Source organism: Erythrolamprus reginae, chromosome 1, assembly GCF_031021105.1.
Source record: "Erythrolamprus reginae isolate rEryReg1 chromosome 1, rEryReg1.hap1, whole genome shotgun sequence".
Lineage (NCBI taxonomy): Eukaryota > Metazoa > Chordata > Lepidosauria > Squamata > Dipsadidae > Erythrolamprus > Erythrolamprus reginae.
In genome coordinates this window covers 325,865,774-325,882,849 of record NC_091950.1, presented here as the reverse complement: position 1 = coordinate 325,882,849, position 17,076 = coordinate 325,865,774, and the positions used below count along the sequence as shown (strand labels likewise).

Genomic DNA, 17,076 nt, shown 5'->3' with positions numbered 1-17,076 from the left:
GACAGAGAGAGAGACAGGGATGGAAGCGGGCAAGCGAGAGAGAGAGAGAGAGACACGAGGAGGGAAGCGAGCTAGAGACAGAGAGAGAGATAGGGATGGAAGCGGGCAAGCAAGAGAGAGAGAGAGAGACGAGGAGGGAAGCGAGCTAGAGACAGAGAGAGAGATAGGGATGGAAGCGGGCAAGCGAGAGAGAGAGAGAGAGACACGAGGAGGGAAGCGAGCTAGAGACAGAGAGAGAGATAGGGATGGAAGCGGGCAAGCGAGAGAGAGAGAGAGAGACGAGGAGGGAAGCGAGCTAGAGACAGAGAGAGAGACAGGGATGGAAGCGGGCAAGCAAGAGAGAGAGAGAGAGCCGAGGAGGGAAGCGAGCGAGAGACAGAGAGACAGGGATGGAAGCGGGCAAGCGAGAGAGAGAGAGAGAGAGACGAGGAGGGAAGCGAGTGAGAGACAGAGAGAGAGATAGGGATGGAAGCGGGCAAGCGAGAGAGAGAGAGAGAGACACGAGGAGGGAAGCGAGCTAGAGACAGAGAGAGAGACAGGGATGGAAGCGGGCAAGCAAGAGAGAGAGAGAGAGAGACGAGGAGGGAAGCGAGCGAGAGACGAGGACGGAAGCAGTGCAATAGCGTCTGGATTATCTGACATTTCGGCTATCCGACTATCAGCCCATTTATGTCGAATAACTGAGACTCTACTGTAGTTGTTAAGGGATTCATGAGGTCATTTAGCGAATCTGGATTCCCCCACCAACTTCGCTTGTCAGAGGTCGGCTGGGAAGACCACAAAAGGTATCACATGATCCCGGAACAATGCAACTGTCTTAAATACATGCTTGTTGCTAAGTGCAAATTTTGGTCACATGTCCATGGGGCTGCAACTGTCGTAAGTGTGAAAAACAGTCATAAGTCAACTTTTTTCACTGCTATTCTAAGTGAATGGTCACTAAATGAATGTTTGTAAGTCAAGGACCACCTATAATCATTTCTCTTTAACCTAACGAAGAATAACGTTGACCTTTTCATTAATAGTAATGCATCACCGACAGTTTTTAATCTGATCATTGCACAATATTAAGTGATTACATACCAGATTTTAACTGCAGCTCGCCTAAGCATCCATAAGCATCCATAAGCTTTTCATATTGCCCTTTAATTTCTTCTTTTTCTTCAAGTGCTGGGGAAATCAACACAGTAAAAGTCATCAATTCCTGCTCCACTCAATAGCAATGTAATAAGCCAACTAAATAAAAGCACAATTTCTGTGCAAATGAATAGAAGGGATGCTTGGACTGTGACACTGGGCAAGTGATAACACTCTTTGCTTTGCTGATGGTTCTGGATCTGCACATACCAGTTCAGATTACTGGGGGAAAACTAGTCATGCTCAACTTTCAGCACTTCAAGGAGTGGCATGCAACGTTTGATAATAGAGTAAAACAACAAAAACCTCTTCCAAATGAAGCCCATGATTGGCTGGTTGGTTGGTTGGTTATTTATTTATTGGCCGGCTGGATAGCCAGCCTTGCCTGTGCAACTGTGAGTCAATTTTGATTCCTTGCCTGGACAAGTTCTACATTTTTCTTGGCAACGTTTTCAGAGGTGGTTTGCCATTGTCTTCTCCCTAACACTGAGAATGAACTGTCCCAGATTCAGCCAACTGGCCCCAGGCTCTAAAGATGGACTAGAAATCATAGTCTCCTGATTTCTAAGTAGGTTTTTTAACTATTACATCAAAGTGGTTATTACTTATTTACTACTGATACTTATATGCCATCTAATTCCCCAAAGGCTCTAAGCATCTTATAAATTATATAGAAAATGTAATAAAAAGAACAACAAAAAGTTGCAAAACACACAATTAACTTTCCTTAATATATCAGCCAAAATGTATTAACCATAACTTTGTGATCAAGCTATTTGCTGAATAAGCTTCATCAAATATACCACTTAGGACAGTGATGGCGAACCTTTTTTTCCTCGGGTGTCAAAATAGTGTGGGCGGGTGACATCGCGCATGCGTGAGTGCCCACACCCATATAGAAACATAGAAACATAGAAGTCTGACGGCAGAAAAAGACCTCATGGTCCATCTAGTCTGCCCTTATACTATTTTTTGTATTTTATTTTAGGATGGATATATGTTTATCCCAGGAATGTTTAAATTCAGTTACTGTGGATTTATCTACCACGTCTGCTGGAAGTTTGTTCCAAGGATCTACTACTCTTTCAGTAAAATAATATTTTCTCATGTTGCTTTTGATCTTTCCCCCAACTAACTTCAGATTGTGTCCCCTTGTTCTTGTGTTCACTTTCCTTTTAAAAACACTTCCCTCCTGGACCTTATTTAACCCTTCAATATATTTAAATGTTTCGATCATGTCCCCCCTTTTCCTTCTGTCCTCCAGACTATACAGATTGAGTTCATTAAGTCTTTCCTGATACGTTTTATGCTTAAGACCTTCCACCATTCTTGTAGCCCGTCTTTGGACCCGTTCAATTCTGTCAATATCTTTTTGTAGGTGAGGTCTCCAGAACTGAACACAGTATTCCAAATGTGGTCTCACCAGCATTCTATATAGCGGGATCATAATCTCCCTCTTCCTGCTTGTTATACCTCTAGCTATGCAGCCAAGCATCCTACTTGCTTTCCCTACCGCCTGACTGCACTGTTCACCCATTTTGAGACTGTCAGAAATCACTACCCCTAAATCCTTTTCTTCTGTAGTATTTGCTAACACAGAACTGTCAATACAATACTCAGATTGAGGATTCCTTTTCCCCAAGTGCATTATTTTACATTTGGAAACATTAAACTGCAGTTTCCATTGCTTTGACCATTTATCTAGTAAAGCTAAATCATTTACCATATTACAGACGCCTCCAGGAATATCAACCCTATTGCACACTTTAGAGTCATCGGCAAATAGGCAAACCTTCCCTACCAAACTTCCCCTATGTCACTCACAAACATATTAAAAAGAATAGGACCCAGAACAGACCCTTGTGGCACACCGCTTGTAACCTGACTCTGCTCAGAATACTTGCCGTTAACAATAACTCTCTGATGTCTACGCTTCAGCCAGCTGCAAATCCATTGAACTATCCAGGGATTAAGTCCAATCTTCACTAATTTATCTATCAGCTCTTTATGTGGAACCGTATCAAAGGCTTTGCTGAAGTCCAGGTAGGCAATATCCACAGCAACACCTTCATCCAACACCTTTGTGACATAGTCCAAAAAATTAATGAGATTTGTCTGACATGATTTGCCTTCAGTAAAGCCAAGTTATTGTTTTTTAGGTGCTGATTTATCCTCTTTTTGAGTAGAGTCTCCATCATTTTAACTACCACTGATGTCAAGCTAACTGGCCTATAGTTACCAGCTTCTTCTCTACTGCCCTTCTTGTGGATAGGCACAACACTGGCCATTCTCCAATCCTCAGGAACTTCTCCTGTTAACAAGGATTGGTTAAACAAATCAGTCAGGGGGGTAGCAATGACAGATCTGAGTTCTTTAAGAACTCTGGGGTGGATGCCATCTGGACCCATTGCCTTATTTATCTTTAATCGTTCAAGTTCTTCTAAGACATCGGCTTCTAAGATCACTGGAGCTGAATCTGTACAGCTGGAAGCAATGCTATATCCCTCTATAGTATTATTTTGTAAGGTGTCTTTTGAGAAAACTGAACAGAAGTAGCTATTGAAATGGTCAGCGATCTCCTTATTCCCATTAATGCATGTATTATTCCCTGTACTAAGCTTCCTGATGCCGCAGTTTTTCTTCTTCTTATCACTAATATATCTGAAGAAGGTTTATCCCCCTTCTTTACAGATTTGGCAATTTCTTCCTCTTTTGAGGCTTCAGCAGCATATATTATCTGTTTTGCCTCCTTCTGTCTCATTTTATACACCTCCCTATCAGCTATACTTCCAGACTCTTTATACCTCCTATAGGCAGCCTTTTCTTCATTGACTATAGCCCTTACATCATTGCTAAACCATAGCGGTTTCTTCTTCCTTTTACCTTTAGTTATTTGTCTTACATACAGTCCAGTGGCTTTTAAGATGGCCTTTTTTAATACAGTCCACTGGGTGCTCGCTCCTGCCATTTTATCCCTGCCCTTTAATTCATTATCTAAATATTCCCCCATTGCATTAAAATTTGTTTTTCTGAAATCCAATACTTTGGTTGCATTATAGGATTGCTCACAATGAGTTTTTACATCAAACCACAAACATAGATGGTCACTGCAACCTAAATTTTCTCCCACCTTGACCTCTGAAACCCAATTCCCATTCGTAAAAACTAAATCTAGAATATTCTCCCCTCTAGTTGGTGTCTTAACCAGCTGTGCCAGAGCTGCTCCTGTAAAGGCCTCTACTATATTCTTACTTTTGCATGTAAGGGCACTGGGGATATTCCAGTCAACATCAGGCATGTTGAAATCACCCATAACCACAATATCTCCCTTTAGTGCCATTTGGGTAATTTCATCCACCATCTTGTTGTCATATTCCTCAGATTGCCCTGGAGGCCTATAGATCACCCCAATTCTAATGACAGAACCTTCTTTATTTTGCATGCAAATCCAGAGAGTCTCCAGATCTTGACATGTATTTTGAATTAGTGTTGTTAATATTTCAGAAAACAGCTTCTCCCCCCCCCCCCAGAGGCCCTCTAGAGGCCAGAAATGGCCTGTTTCCCAACTTCTGGTGGGCCTAGTAAGTTCATGTTTTGCCTTCCCCATGTTTTGCCTTCATGAGCCAGGGGAGGGTAAAAACGCACTTCCCCATCCCCCTGGAACCTCTCTGGATGCCAAAAACTCCCTCCCAGAGCCTCTGTGCGAGCCAAAAATCAGCTGGCCGGCACACACATGCATGTTGGAGCTGAGCTAGGGCAATGGCTCGTGTGCCAGCAGATATGGCTCTGCGTGCCATCTGTGGCACCAGTGCCATAGGTTCACCATCACTGACTTAGGACATCAATCAAATAAATCATATTAAGTCTTAGTACAATGTTTAAATTCAGTTTCAAAGTAGTCATCACCTGAAATTATTTTTGTAGTAGAGCTAAAATTTGGGAATTCAAAGACTGCAGAGTAATTGTGGATGGAGATAAGCGGATGGAATTTAAAGAGAGAATGAAAAGAATGTACAGAAATATTGAGAACTGTAAGTGACCTTAACAGAGAAGAAGAGAGCCATAAATAGAAAGAGTAATTTGGTTGCAAGTTAACTAATCAACATTTCCAGGTGTGAAATTCTAACTAGTTGAAATGCTGAATGTTAGTGGTAGATAATAAAATCAGGGAGTCAAGCTAGAGAGGCAGTAATTGCATTAAAGGATAAAAAGAGTTAAAGGTTAACTCCTTTGACTTAAACTCAATTCCAGGAGACTATGTGGACAATAAAATGAATTAGTTTTGTCAAAAGGTTTTTTTGTGGGGATATTTTTCTAATTTCCTAGAGTATTTTTATGGTACCTGGCTTTCCTGAGTTTCTCATCAAAGTACCAAGCAGATGAACTCTTTTATTTGTTAAGAGATCAGTGAAGATTATTGTTCTCCTAACAATTAAACCAGTTGAACAGCTTGCCTTCAAAAGAGGTGCATTGGAGGCCTTAAAGAAGAGACTGGACAGTCACTTGTCAGGAATGATATAGGGCTGTGACAGGTGGCACACAGAACCAGCTCAGCTCCACTGCACATTTGCGCGCACCTCCCACTAGACAGTTGGCTTTTGGGTCTCTACCGCACATGTGTGGCAGCAGGGTGCATGCGTGAGATGCAGAAGGGGAACGCGGGGGATCACATACACATGTGCATGACACATACAGGAGGGTCATGCGCGCATGTGCGTGGGAAATGCAGGGGAGTCACATGTGCATGGGAGGGGTGCACAGGGGGTGTCGTGCATGCATTGCATTATGGCTTTCAACATATATGACGAAAAGGCTAGCCACCACTAGTATATGGTTTGGACTAGAAGACCTCCAAGGTCCCTTCCACTTCTGTTATTCTATTATTTTGTTAATTTCTGCCAATTGCTTAGTTATTTTAAATGCTAACTAGCATCACTAGGAAGATACTGTATATTAGCTATATATTTAATAAAGAGCTAATTCTATTTTGAAGTGGAGGGAGATAGAGAGTCCGTTATTCACAAAAGTCAACTACAGTGGTACCTCTACTTAAGAACTTAATTCGTTCCGTGACCAGGTTGTTAAGTACACAATGTTTGTAAGTAGAAGCAATTTTTCCCATAGGAATCAATGTGAAAGCAAATTTATTTATTTATTTATATTTAATTGGATTTGTATGCCGCCCCTCTCCGATGTGTAATGTGTGCAAACCCATTAGGAAAGAAATAAAAGCTCATAATTTGGGCGGGGGGAGGAGGAGGAGGAAGAAGAAGAGGAGGACAGCCGCTGTCGAAGGAAGGTGAGGTGAGTGCCCCCTTTTCCTTTCCGTGTCCAGGCGCTCTGGGAGGCAACCTCACACCAGGTGTATGGGAGGCAGCGCGAGTGAGTCACCACAGCGAAGTGATTTATTCCCTCTCCAAGTGCCCAGAGAAAGGAAAACGCTCCGTTTGCTCTGGGCTGCCAAAGCCTCCCTAAGCGCCACCAAAAGGCTCCTCTGACAGCCCAGAAAAGCCTGAGATGGCCAGGATTAAAGGGAGAATGGCAGGAAACTGGCCGGGCCTTTGTGCCGCTCTCAAATTTCCTTGGAATTTTTTCTGGGCTCGGTTTCTTAAATAGAAAATAATTCTTAAGTAGAGGCAAAAAAATCTTGAGCACTCGGTTCTTATCTAGAAAAGCTCTTAAGTACAGGCGTTCTTAAGTAGAAGTACCGCTGTATATATAAAAGTAGAATATTGTGACTTAATGTCATTTTTGAAATGACACAAATGATATCATTAGTATTATGGTGTGATAATGTAGATAACATCACACAGTTTCTGTAATTACCGTACATTTTTACCTAAATGATATAAATTATGGTGGAAATTTGTTCTGTTGCCTCCAAAGTTCACTGTACCATGGTTCAGTAAATTGACCCTTCACTGTTATGAATTTATTCTAGTTTTTTAAAAATTCTGCAAAACATATCAAGTAGCAGGATATTTTCTGTAAACTAGGACTTTCTATATAATATGAAGCTAATATAATAAATTGTTTAATTCTCTGCAAGGTTTCATATTTGTGAAAGTGCATTCAATAGACATGCACTAACATTACACAATCAAGATATTTAATTCTTCATTAGACAAAGGAATTACTGTAGCTACAGGCCACAGTGGAACAATGCAAATAAAGTGAATAACATGACATTTAGAAATGTAAACGAAGCTCAAGAATGTAAGTAATTTTCTAACTTTGCCATTTCACAATTCAGGAAGAAAAGAGATTGAGAGCCCAAAGTTCATTCTCCTAGTCTGCATTAGCAAACAGAAAAATATTTAAAACAACATGAAGCTGGTTGCAGAAAGAAAGGTACCAGAGTATGCTACGAAACAGACAAACACCAAGATTTAAATAATGGAAGAGTAAATGCAAACTACATTTTAAACAAAGCAAAATTCATATGATTAGAATTAATGAACAAAAGCTTGATGCTCATGAATGCACTGGTTATAGTAACAGTTTCAGAGGGAGTAAATTACTATCACTTGTAAGAGGAAAGGGGTAATTCAGAAGAAATTTCTTATATGAGGCTGTCTGGCATTCTCAAGAACATCTGCTTTCCAGGAAAGGAATGCACAACTCTAAGTCTGAACCAGGTTTTCCTGGTTTGCATGTGGCCAAAAGGCAAATCTTGAACAATGTGGAAGAATTTTTGATCTTCTGAAAATTTCAGTTAATTCTCCAAGAGAAGGGGGAAGCAGTCAGCTAAGTATTGGATCTAATTGTCCCCGAATCTCTCAAAAAGGGTTGCAATTTACAAATAAAAAAAAAATACACAATCCCCCCCCCACACACACACACACATTTTATGGAAATAAATGAGAGACCTCAGCTTCAGGCATCAGTTCATATTAGAAAATAAGTACAGTAACAAATAGAGGTAGAAATATGGCAGAAGGGTGGGTTGTTGTTTTTTTTAAAAAAAGTATGTATTTGCCATAATTTCTTCATACCTTGGAGCAAAGCACCATTCAAGGTGGAAATTCCTGTTTATCTAGAAAGTCAAAAATATATTTTTATGCTCTAAATACATTCTATAATAATCTTTTCACATAGTTTTTGCTTTCTTAATATGATAGGACAACACATGTTATAGTTAAAAGTCCTGCCCAAGAAGATCTGGAAGTCGAGGACGACAAATTACACCGCATACACAGGGGTGGGATACAGTACAGTAATTGTAAGGTTACTTCATGTTAAGAAGGGAAGGCTAGGATAAATCAGAATTCAGCTCTCTGCACTGGCTTATTTCTGAATAGATACCTATAAAACTGCCTTGTTTTACTAAAGTTTGTGTCCTCTTAAAACTTCCAATATGTAGCAAACTACATGTCTAAATATTGAGAGACGCTTTTAAGGTTTAAGGTTTCTAAATAAACATAGTGCACTAAACTCCAGTAGATCAAGAAGGCAACAATAATGTAACAGATCAGTGATGTCCACAGGATGTGGGATAGAGTCAAAATAGTGGCCACGGCAACAAGATTGAAGTCCTACCTCACCCTATCAGAGAATGATGCCTGCCCTGCCCCTCTGTGTGTACAAAGGGAGTGAGGCTTTGAATTTGCTGCCTTACTTTTTTGATAAGCACCCTTTCATTTCCTTCACACATACACACACAGAGCTGCAAGTCAAGATGAGAGTGTAATTCTTCAGGGACTCCAAAGTGAAGTAGGATGGATTCAAGAAAGGGAAGAAAAGGACAAAGGGGGGAAAAGATATTTTAAGGAATTTCTTGAGTCCTGGTTTGCTGGGAACTACATGCAAGAGACACTAAAGCAGTGGTTCTCAACCTTTCTAATGCCACGACCCATTAATACAGTTCCTCATGTTGTGGTGACCCCCAACCATAAGCCGAGTGCCAATTCTCCCAACAGAGCTTTAAGCTGATTGGTAGGAAGGTCAGAGGGACACCCCCACTGTAAACGCCTGATTGGTCGATATGTAAAAATATGTTCCAAGGCACCAGAATAAAGCTTTAGTTCCTAACACCATAGGAAATTTGTCTTTTCTCATGGTCTTAGGCGACCCCTATGAAACAGTTGTTTGACCCTCAAAGGAGTCCCGTCCCCCAGGTTGAGAACCACTTCACTAAAGCATTCATTGAGGGTCATCTATTTGGCGGTTGTGAGTGCTGGAGGCTGGAATAAATGGGCTTTCAATTTAACACGGCTTTTCTTATATTCTCAATCTCTTTATTAGTTTTTAAAATACCATCAGTTTTAAAATATAAATAATATGTGCTTTGTTGATTAAAATAAATAGATGACCAATGTCTTACTTATGCATTATCAGTGTAAAAGTTATGCATGCCAAGATTTTTACATGACATTTTAATAATAGCAATCTTTGCAAGTTATGTATCCTATAAGATTCTGATATTTACATTTGCGAAAGGCAACATATATGAACCTCTGGAGGTGTTGCTTTGCATGGTTGCACAACTTTCTGTTTTGGCCTATAAACCAAAGCTGTAGGGTGAGTGAGGGGAGAATTATCCAGCACCTGACTGTAAGTGGACCTCTTGGAGCTTTAATTGCTTTCAACAATCAGTTGAACCAAAGAGGACAGCATGAAGGAGTGACAAAGAGGTATTGAGCAAAAGTATTTACAGAATCACTCATACTGGTTCTAGGAAGCATAATGCAAATGGATTTCTGAAGACAAGCTGCCACTTGTTATATTAAATTCACACCTATCTAACCTTATCGTTTTGTCATGAAACAACTTCTGTAATTAATAAAATGTATGAAAGCAAGGAAGAACTCGTGCTATTAAGAAATGTGGATGCCTCAAGCTAGTGATATTGTCTGTCCTGAAGCACCAGTTACTTAATTTTTTTCCGGGCAATGTTGATTTTTACTCCAGGAAAGAATACAAATAAGATTTCCCTGAACTGGTGCAGAAATAAGTTCTTGTTCATTTTTGAAAGGTTTTGAGTCCTTCCCCGTTTAATAATGACTGTAATCATGGCTTGCATGGTCTGAAAAGGAGGTGGCCCACAACTATTGGCCATCAACTACTGCCCAAAAATACACCAGACAGAACCTTCCAATCAGTGCTGACTGAATCAAGAATCAATTAAGATTCTGGTATAATGGAAATTATATTGCAAAGATGCTTTCTCAAGAGGCAACTGGACTTTTTTGTTTGAAGACGTTTCACTTCTCACCCAAGAATCTTCTTCCGCTCTGACTGGATGGCAGGGAATGGAAGGATTTATACTCCTTGCAGACATGGAATCTAATGAAATCTATGAATGTCTATAGAAAAATGGAAATTATACTTTCATATCCTACTGTAATGAAAACAATGAAAAAATGGGACTATGGTTAAATATGAAGATCAAACTAATGACAATGGAAAAATTAATATTGGAGACACTGATGGGGGTGGATACATTTTACCTTTTAGAATTGACTATTAAACGTTCAGGAACAACAGCCAAGAAATATCCCACAATTTATAAAAAGAAAGAAATATGCAACAGATCAGCATTTGGTAGAGAAACAATGAAATCCTTGCGTAAATAAGTCAAATGCACATCTATACCTACAAATATTAGATTAGACAAGCAGTGCAATACTCAGTGGATGTGAAAATTGGACTGAAGCCAAATAGAGTGTCTACTACCTATTTTTGAAAGTTGGTATTGGAGAGGATTTTTAGACTACCATGGACAATCAAGGAAGCAAAAAAAGCCAACAACAATAATTCCACCATGGAATAAATCAAACCGGAGTTTTCACACAATGTACCACTGATAAAGCTCAAAAACACTAGTTTGCATACAATTATGCAAAGGCCTGCAGCTCCCTTGAGAAGTCCATAACGCTGGGAAAAATTGATGATGGAAGAAGAAGAAGAAGAAGAAGAAGAAGAAGAAGAAGAAGAAGAAGAAGAAGAAGAAGAAGATTATTATTATTATTATTATTATTAATTAGATTTGTTATTTATTTGTTATTTATTAGCCCCTCTCCGAAGACTCAGATTTGACACTCTGAAGATGAGGATCAGCATCAAGGCAAGTGTCACTCAAGAGATGGAAAAGGCCTGGCTGAGCAGAGCATTCTGGAAGAATTGCTAAGAGCAGATGCTGATTTGACCAACCAACCAACCAACCAACCAACCAACCAACCAATTCCTTCTGTCACAGTTGACTGTATTGAAAACCAAAAGGCAGACAGGGAGGACCATTGGTCTGAAAGACCTCGCCTCCTTCTTTCAAAGTTGGCCTGGCAGGCTAACCAATTGTAGGGTGGTTGCATCCAGAGTACTACAAGGGATGTATACAGGAGGCATGCTAGGCAATTGAACCACTTCCACATAACCTGCCTCGGTAGAATTCTGAGGATCCAATGGCAGTATAAAGTGCCTGGCACTGAGGTCCTCTCCAGAGCAGGCCTGCCAATCGATTCCCACCCTGCTGATGAAAGGCCAGACACACCGGGCAGGCCATGTTGCTAGGATGCCAGACCATTGCATCCCTAAACAGCTCCTCTATGGTGAGCTGCCTAAAGGAAAGCGATTGCATGGGGGACAAATGAAGTGATACAAAGACACATTGAAAGCCTCCTTCAAGTCCCTCGATATTAGAAACATAGAAACATAGAAGACTGATGGCAGAAAAAGACCTCATGGTCCATCTAGTCTGCCCTTATACTATTTCCTGTATTTTATCTTAGGATGGATATATGTTTATCCCAGGCATGTTTAAATTCAGTTACTGTGGATTTATCTACCACGTCTGCAGGAAGTTTGTTCCAAGGATCTACTACCCTTTCAGTAAAATAATATTTTCTCATGTTGCTTTTAATCTTTCCTCCAACTAACTTCAGATTGTGTCCCCTTGTTCTTGTGTTCACTTTCCTATTAAAAATACTTCCCCTCCTGAACCTTATTTAACCCTTTAACATATTTAAATGTTTCGATCATGTCCCCCTTTTCCTTCTGTCCTCCAGACTATACAGATTGAATTCATTAAGTCTTTCCTGATACGTTTTATGCTTAAGACCTTCCACCATTCTTATAGCCCGTCTTTGGACCCGTTCAATTTTGTCAATATCTTTTTGTAGGTGAGGTCTCTAAAACTGAACACAGTACAGTGATCCCTCGATCATCGCGAGGGTTCCGTTCCAGGACCCCACGCGATGATCGATTTTTAGCGAAGTAGCGGTGCGGAAGTAAAAACACCATCTGCGCATGCGCAGATGGTGTTTTTACTTCCACTGCCGCCCGCCCTTCGCCCGCCCACCCCGTTGCTCGCGCCTGGGGTGCGCGCGCGCTTGGGGACACCCCAGCTCCGCTTCCCAGCTGGGAAGGGGAGGTGGGGTGTCTCCAAGCGCACGCGCTTTCCCCAGCAACGCACGCGCGGTGGGGACACCCTAGCTCCGCTTCCCAGCTGGGAAGCGGAGGTGGGGTGTCCCCAAGCTCGCGCGCGTTGCCCGCCCGCCCACGCTGTTGCCGGCTCCGCTTCCCAGCTGGGAAGCGGAGCTGGGGTTTCCCGCGCGCGTGCCGCCCGCCAGCCCACACCGTTGCTCGCGCCGCCGCTGGGGTCTTACCGGGGAAAGAGGGGGAAGACCCAGGGAAGCCTCTGCCCGGCGGGGAAACTCCACCATCTACGCATGCGTGGAAGGGCACGCATGCGCAGATGGTGGAGTTTACTTCCGGGTTGAAAACTCGCGATATAGCCCTTTCGCGATGCTCGAGGACGCGAAACTCGAGGGATCACTGTATTCCAAATGGGGTCTCACCAGCGCTCTATATAGTGGTATCACAATCTCCCTCTTCCTGCTTGTTATACCTCTAGCTATGCAGCCAAGCATCCTACTTGCTTTTCCTACCGCCCGACCTCACTGCTCACCCATTTTTAAACCGTCAGAAATCACTACCCCTAAATCCTTCTCTTCTGAAGTTTTTGCTAACACAGAACTGCCAATACAATTCTCAGATTGAGGATTCCTTTTCCCCAAGTGCATTATTTTACATTTGGAAACATTAAACTGCAGTTTCCATTGCTTTGACCATTTATCTAGTAAAGCTAAATCATTTACCATATTACAGACGCCTCCAGGAATATCAACCCTATTGCACACTTTAGAGTCATCGGCAAATAGGCAAACCTTCCCTACCAAACCTTCCCCTATGTCACTCACAAACATATTAAAAAGAATAGGAACCAGAACAGACCCTTGATACCCCTTCCTGGGAAACCCTGGCAAAGATCGACCAACATGGCACTTGCTGATCCACCAAGGCGGCCAGACAACGGAGGCCAGAAAAACATTCATAGCCTAAGAGAAACAAGCACTCCACAAAGCCAGAGCCTCAAATGTTGTGACAATGGTGCCTACACACATAATAATAATAATTATTATTATTATAAGTAATAATAATAATAATTTATTAGATTTGTATGCCGCCCCTCTCCACAGACTCAGGGCGGAACATGTGGCAGAACATTTCATGCTTGTATAGGCCTTACCAGACACCTGCAGACATATCGCGTACAGCCCACAACCCATTAGTTGTCAACGCCCTCTTTGAACATGATAAACGAACATCACTACATGGGCACATACATATACACCAATAGCGGGTTCCTACCAGAACGGTAAAGGATGCTGCACTGGTAGTAAAAGTTGAGCTGTGCACGCAACTTCAGGTCTCTAGCACGTGTGCATGCACGTCACAGCATGTTTTTGCTTCTGAGCATGCGCAGGAAGCAAAATCTTGTGAGGGGACTTCAGTTTTCGGTGGTTTTTTTGCTTCTGCCCATGCACAGAAGCAAAAAAAGCACCAAAATGTCTCTCTCGCGCGCACATCCCCTCGCAAGGCTTTGCTTCCTGCACATGTGCAGAAAACATGCTGGGACGCACGCGCACACATCAGAGACCCCAAAGTTTAAATTAATTTAATTTATTAGATTTGTATGCTGCCCTTATCCGGAGATTCAGAGCAGTTCACAACAATGTAAACAAATCTAATACATTTTTTAAAAAATCTAAAAACCCATTATTAAAACCATATAACACATACCATACATAAATAATATAAACCCAGGAGCTCAGTTTCCCCACGCCTGATGTAGGTGGGTCTTCAGTAATTTAGGAAAGGCAAGGAGGGTGGAGGCGGTTCTGATCTCCAGGGGGGGGGAGTTGATTCCAGAGGGCCGGGGCCGCCACAGAGAAGGCTCTTCCCCTGGGGCCCGCCAGACGACATTGTTTAGCCGACAGGACTGGGAGAAGGCCAATTCTGTGGGACCTAATCGGTCGCTGGGATGTGTGGGTCAGAAGACGATTTCGAAGGAAGTTGTGCGCACAGCAGTAAGTGCAATCCGCCCCTTATACACACCCACCACCACCATTACTATCACCACCACCACCACCCTTGGTGCGAGGCACTTACTGAGTGTGGCTGTCGTGCCGGCTTCCAGCAGGAGGCAGTCCTGGCGGCCGCGCCCCTCCAGCAGGGCGCTGGGAGTGGGCTCCTGCTTCCACAGCAGCCTCAGCCCTTTGCTCAGCGCCATGGAAGCTTTTGCCCATCAGGTGGGAAGGAAGGGGGAGGGAAACCAAAGCAGCCGGCTTGCAAATTGCTCCGGAGCAGCTGCTCCCGCTTCGAGGTTTCCTCTCCCGCTCCAAAATTTTAAAAAAATTAAATTATTTAAAAACACACACAAATTAAAACTTTCCCCAAAGAAAGAGCCGGCTCTCCAGGGGCACCACTGCGACCTCCCCACCGCCGCCTCAGCTCCCAGAAGCGGGGAGGAAAAGGGGGCCAGACGCTTTTTTCAAACTTGACCCCAAAAACAAAAGTTGGGGAGGAGGAGAAGAGATAGGAAATTTTTTTTTTTTTTAAAAAGACCCGAACAAAAGGAAGGCTCGCCGATGGTCGTCTCCTCTTCTGCCCGACTTTTTTGTGGGGACGGGCGCGAGAGCCTTCGGTTGCCGCGCCGGCGCCTTTTGGCGAGGCCAGATTCCAGCTGGTCGCCGCCCTCTCCCTCCTTCGCCAGACGGCTGTCCGGCTCTCTTCTTCCCCCCCAGCTGGGCCGGAGGAGGAAAGGAATGGAGGTTCCTCTCCGGCGGGAGGGGGGCTTGGAAAGGCTCCCCACACACACACTTTCCCGCAAGTTCTTGCACAATTTCCGGAGCTTCTGATTCCTTGTATGAAAAACTGCCGCGACTAGCCAAGGCGTAGACCTCTTTTTTTTTTTGGCTCCCCCCCCCCTATACTCCCCACCCCGTACAGAAGAAACTTTCTGGAAGACTTCGAGATGCGGCCTTCGCCTCCTCGGGGGACAGGTGAGCGCCCTACCTCAGGGGGCGGTGAGGTGAAAAACTCCCGGTCCCCACCCCTTAAGGAAAGAGGGGTGTTAGTGCTTCTAGTGGGGCACCCGAGACAGGCCGCCTAGCAGTGATGTGGGGAGGAGAAAGAAAAGCGAAGAAAATGAGGGAGGGAGCAGCTGGAATTGGCCACGGCCGGAATGTTTACTTCCCCGCCCCGTTGTGGCGTTTCCAAAAGCCGAATGGTTGGATTTGGCCTGGATAATGGCTGAGGGGGGTTTTTGTTTTAATATCTAGGTGAATGCTGTGGAAAAGTCCCTTCTATGATGTCGCCTAGAAAGACGGAATGGAAAAAAAGGCTACACAGAAACTGCAGCCTTTCCCCGGAAACACGTGGCATGTTTCAAATGTTTAACAAGATTGAACTGAAGGAACTTTTTTGTTTTGTTTTTACCTCTAGGGTGCAAAAAAATGTCCGTTTGGAATAGTTATTAGAAAGGAGGATAATTATTAGAAATAATAATCATAATGGTTAATAAGAGTTCTTAGAAATAACTACACATAAATAATAAATATTTCTAATAATAATTAGAAGAACCTTCCTTTCTAATAACTATTCATGTGTAGTTATTAGAAATAACTACACATGAATAGTTATTAGAAAGGAGGGTGCTTCTTCTGGGCAGACTTATTTTATTTATAGTTTGTGTTGGAAGGCACCCTGTGGGTCTTCTAGTCCAGTGTTTCCCAATCTTGGCCACTTGAAGATATCTGGATTTCAACTCCCGAATTCCGCAGCCAGCATTCACTGGCTGGGGAATTCTGGGAGTTGAAGTCCAAATATCTTCAAGTGGCCAAGGTTGGGAAACACTGTTCTAGTCCAACCTCCTGCTGGTGCAGGAGACCCTATGCCAGTGATGGAGAACCTTTTTTCCCTCGGGTGCCAAAATAGTGTGTGCGCATACTATCGTGCATGTGTGAGTGCCCACACCCATAATGCAATGCCTGTGGAGGGCGAAAACAGCTTTCCCCATCCCCTGGAGGCCCTTCCGAGGCCGGAAATAGCCTGTTTCCCAACTTCTGGTGGGCCCAGTAGGCTTGTTTTACCCTCCCCAGGCTCCAAAGGCTGCCCTGGGAGCCGGGAGAGGGCAAAAATGCCATCTTCCATCCCCCCCCAGAGGTTCTCAGAAAGCCAAAAATACCCTCCCAGAGCCTCTGTGTGAGCCAAAAATCAGCTGGCCAGCACACATGTACGTTGGAGCTCAGTTTGGGCAAGAGTTTGTGTGCCAGCAGATATGGCTCCATGTGCCACCTGTGGCACCCGTGTCATAGGTTTGCCATCACTGTCCTATGCCATCCCAGACATATAGCAGTCCAGTCTCTTCTTGAAGGTCTCCAGTGTTGGGGCGTTCACAACCTCCGCAGGCAGGCCATTCCACCAATTGATCGTTCTCACCGTCGGAAAGTTCTTCCTTATTTCTAGGCTGAATCTCTCCTTGGTCAGCTTCCATCCGTTGCTCCTTGTCTGGCCCTCTGATGCTTTGTAAAACAGTGTGTCCCCCTCCTCACTGCGGCAGTCCCTCAAGTATTTGTAGACTGCTATCATGTCCCCCCG

At 43.3% G+C, this 17,076-nt stretch overlaps 1 protein-coding gene across 2 annotated transcripts in view; it reads right to left on the bottom strand.

The window, feature by feature from the left end:
* The window catches only part of SYNJ2 (synaptojanin 2), a 65,249-nt gene extending 49,785 nt beyond the window's left edge, over positions 1-15,464 (bottom strand). For both annotated transcript variants that reach the window (XM_070733759.1, XM_070733760.1), the window contains exons 1-2: positions 14,587-15,464; positions 1,084-1,170 (exon numbers count right to left, since the gene is read on the bottom strand). In XM_070733759.1, coding sequence (XP_070589860.1) covers positions 1,084-1,170; positions 14,587-14,707 — 208 coding nt within the window. In that variant the 5' untranslated portion in view covers positions 14,708-15,464. The remainder of the gene's footprint in view (positions 1-1,083; positions 1,171-14,586) is intronic.
* Positions 15,465-17,076: the final 1,612 nt, after the last annotated feature.